This window comes from Austrofundulus limnaeus, unplaced genomic scaffold, assembly GCF_001266775.1.
Source record: "Austrofundulus limnaeus strain Quisiro unplaced genomic scaffold, Austrofundulus_limnaeus-1.0 Scaffold123, whole genome shotgun sequence".
Lineage (NCBI taxonomy): Eukaryota > Metazoa > Chordata > Actinopteri > Cyprinodontiformes > Rivulidae > Austrofundulus > Austrofundulus limnaeus.
The window spans coordinates 708002-711018 of NW_013952525.1; the positions used below are offsets into that span (position 1 = coordinate 708002).

The 3017-nt window shown below is 35.2% G+C and overlaps 1 protein-coding gene across 1 annotated transcript in view; it reads left to right on the top strand.

Moving 5' to 3' along the window:
* The window catches only part of megf10 (multiple EGF-like-domains 10), a gene marked incomplete in the record, with an annotated part of 88699 nt that overhangs the window by 17659 nt on the left and 68023 nt on the right, over positions 1-3017 (top strand). Inside the window, 1 exon segment of the mRNA XM_014015086.1 lies at positions 782-883. Within this exon segment, the coding sequence (XP_013870540.1) occupies positions 782-883 (102 nt within the window).

Consider the following 3017-nt stretch of genomic DNA (forward strand, 5'->3'; position numbering starts at 1 on the left):
GCCCACATACTCAGCTCTACTGCTCATTCCACAAATGCATGTTCCTTACAAATGTAGCACCATTTAAAAGGGAAATAACAGGCTTTCAAGACTTATTGCCAAGAAGCAAAAACATAAAATAAAATAAAATAAAATAAAATAAAATAAATAGTCTACCGAATACAAATTTCCATACTTTTTGTTCTAAGTATACATAATAAAATATAATTACATGAAATGTATGTAATCTAACATCTAATATTAACATAAAATGTTACCTATCAAGATTTTATCATTTTGAGCTTACACAGTGTGGCATGTACAAGTTTTTTATGATTTTTAATCACACAGTCTGAGGGTTAAATCTATTCTCTGCAAATGTATACACAATTTCTATTGATGTTGTTGTTATTGTTGTTGTTGTTGTTGTTGTTGATGATGATCATCATCATGCTGTGTTATTAATGTATTCTTATCATTATGCTTCTCTTAATATACAAGTACCAGCACTTTACTCATGAAAGAAATTCTATTTTTATCATTCCTGTAAATGACTAAGCTAAAAGTGTTTGAGGTTAGTACATGAGACAGTCATGGGGTGTTGTTTTTTTTCTTTTTGCCCCCAACCAAAGCCTTTTTGACACACTTATTCAAGTTTGAAAACCTCATCGATAAACTTAGGCTCACACATGGTACAGTTGGTCCTCCTGGGCTGTAGGGCAGATGAACTGAACCACAAAAAGAGCTGATTATCTCCTGGTGTGTAATGTGTATCTTCTCTGTCTCTCTTCTTGGATTTCAGTTATTCAGTCACCGTGCAGGAGTCGTACGCCCATCCATATGATCAGATTTATTACACCAGCTGTACTGACATCCTCAACTGGTTCAAGTGCACCAGACACAGGTGAGAAACACATCCCTGAACAAACAGGTGAGACTTTCTGGAGAGAATGGTGATTCATCATAAGACAATAACCATTCTTAGTATGAGATGTGATGTGCATCCCTGTGAGTTTGTGACTTCTACTTCCTGTTTACTACTGCTATGCATAGCCAATTACCTCAATGTCTGACATAATTACTTTGTGTAGCCTGGTTGATTCATTCCAAGCCAGTTGATGGAAACACATCTGATTCGCATTTCTTCTTTTTTTTCCTTTTTGCGACATTTTAAAAGTTCGCTCAAAATTCTAATTAGAATTGGATGAAAACACTAGTGTAAATCTTTGGGTTTTTCTCTTTTGTGTTTCACATGTTCCTGATCACATAATGCAGCATTTAAAAACAGTTCTGACAAACCAGTTACAGACAAGGGACAAAACAATACAAAAAACAGATTACAGAGTACAAAATTTCCTTGATTTCATGTGCTTCCATTTGTCCTAAAAACCTGTTCAAATGTTCATAGTGTGCTTTTCATATCCACCTAACCCAGGGGTCAGCAACCTGCAGCTCTGGGGCCACATGTGGCCAAACATAACAATTTTTTTTTGTTTTTATACCCACAACAGAAATCAATTTGTATACAAATATGTGATAAATACTACTAATACAAAAAGTAAAACATGTTGATTAGCTCATGCTAGCCTGTTGTTTGCTTAAATAATCCAACTTCTTTCTATGATCTTTCTCTCAAATCCATCAGAATTACCTTTAAAGAATTTAAAGACTACACAATAATAAGAATTAGAAAAAAACTTGCCTGAATAGTTCAGATGTAATAGTTTTTTTGAAATCTGATATAAACTATACACTGTATTTTCTTATTTACATGAATATAGATTTTTTGTTTGTCCTGATTGGTAAAAAGAATAAAAATAATAAAAATCACATTATATTTATTTGTTTTATAATGTCACCTCCACTGGCCAGAAAGGTTCCTGAAAAGGCCTCAAAAAGGCCCACGGACCACCAGTTGATAATCACTGTTGTAACTTGTTTTGCAGCTCTTGACACATTTTTTTAGTGCGTCGAGTAGCAGAAATGGCTCTTTTGATTGTAAAGGTTGCAGACCCCTGATCTAACATATAACTTCACATTTGATTTTTCCCATGTTCCAGTCCACAACGTTGTAAACAATACAGTTTTGGTCTCTATAGAACTTGTTTATGTAAACTGATATTAAGAAAGGGACTTGGCTTTATTTACTGAGAGCAAGAGAATGCTGTGCTCACCAGATAATTAATTCATAATTAATTCACCAGGTCATTCTGAGTTTGAGTTTCACCACTGCAGGAGCTGTGTGCTGACGAGGCTCGCTTTCAGCACTAATTTTGTCCCGAGCTCAGTTTGACGAGCTAATAAAGTTTATAGCAGTTTATAAAACAAAAGACTCTTAGTACAAATGTGGCATAAATTCAGATCACCAGCAATAAAAACTTGTCATTTTTAGTTGATCTAATTAGATTTTTATATTTTTGGAAAACATTTTCTCATCCTGCTTTTTATTTATTTATGTATTTTTAACTCGTTCTTCTGTAAAACACTGAACAAAAGCCTCTGATCTGGGGCCTTCATAACATTTCAGGACTTTGAGCCTGTTTCTGAAAAACTGAATATTTTGATGATTCATACTGATAACATTGAGAAGAGCCAGTTGAGGTGGTACAGGATGCCTCATGGACACCTAAAGGTCCTGTTACACTATGACGTTTTGGACAACTTATGCATTTTTTTCCAACACGCTGGCACACGCTGAGGACGAGAAAAAAAGCATCACTGTAGTTTGCCATCTTCAGTGTGTGAATGTGAGTGTGAATGCGTGAATGCCTGTTTGTGTAAAGCGCTTTGGGGACTTGAAAAGTGCTCTATAAGTTCCATACCATTTACCATTTACCATTTACCATCAGTTAACACCTTCATTGGGACGTGATCATACGACTTGAACAGATATAAAACCTATGAGTAAATTATCCCTACCTTAAACATAACGTGTACAAGCTTATTATAACGTGTTTGGACTTCTGTATGTGCAACGTTAGTGGAACTTGTGCAGAACCTCTGAGCAGCGTGATGAGAGGAAAATGAGACGTTGGCAG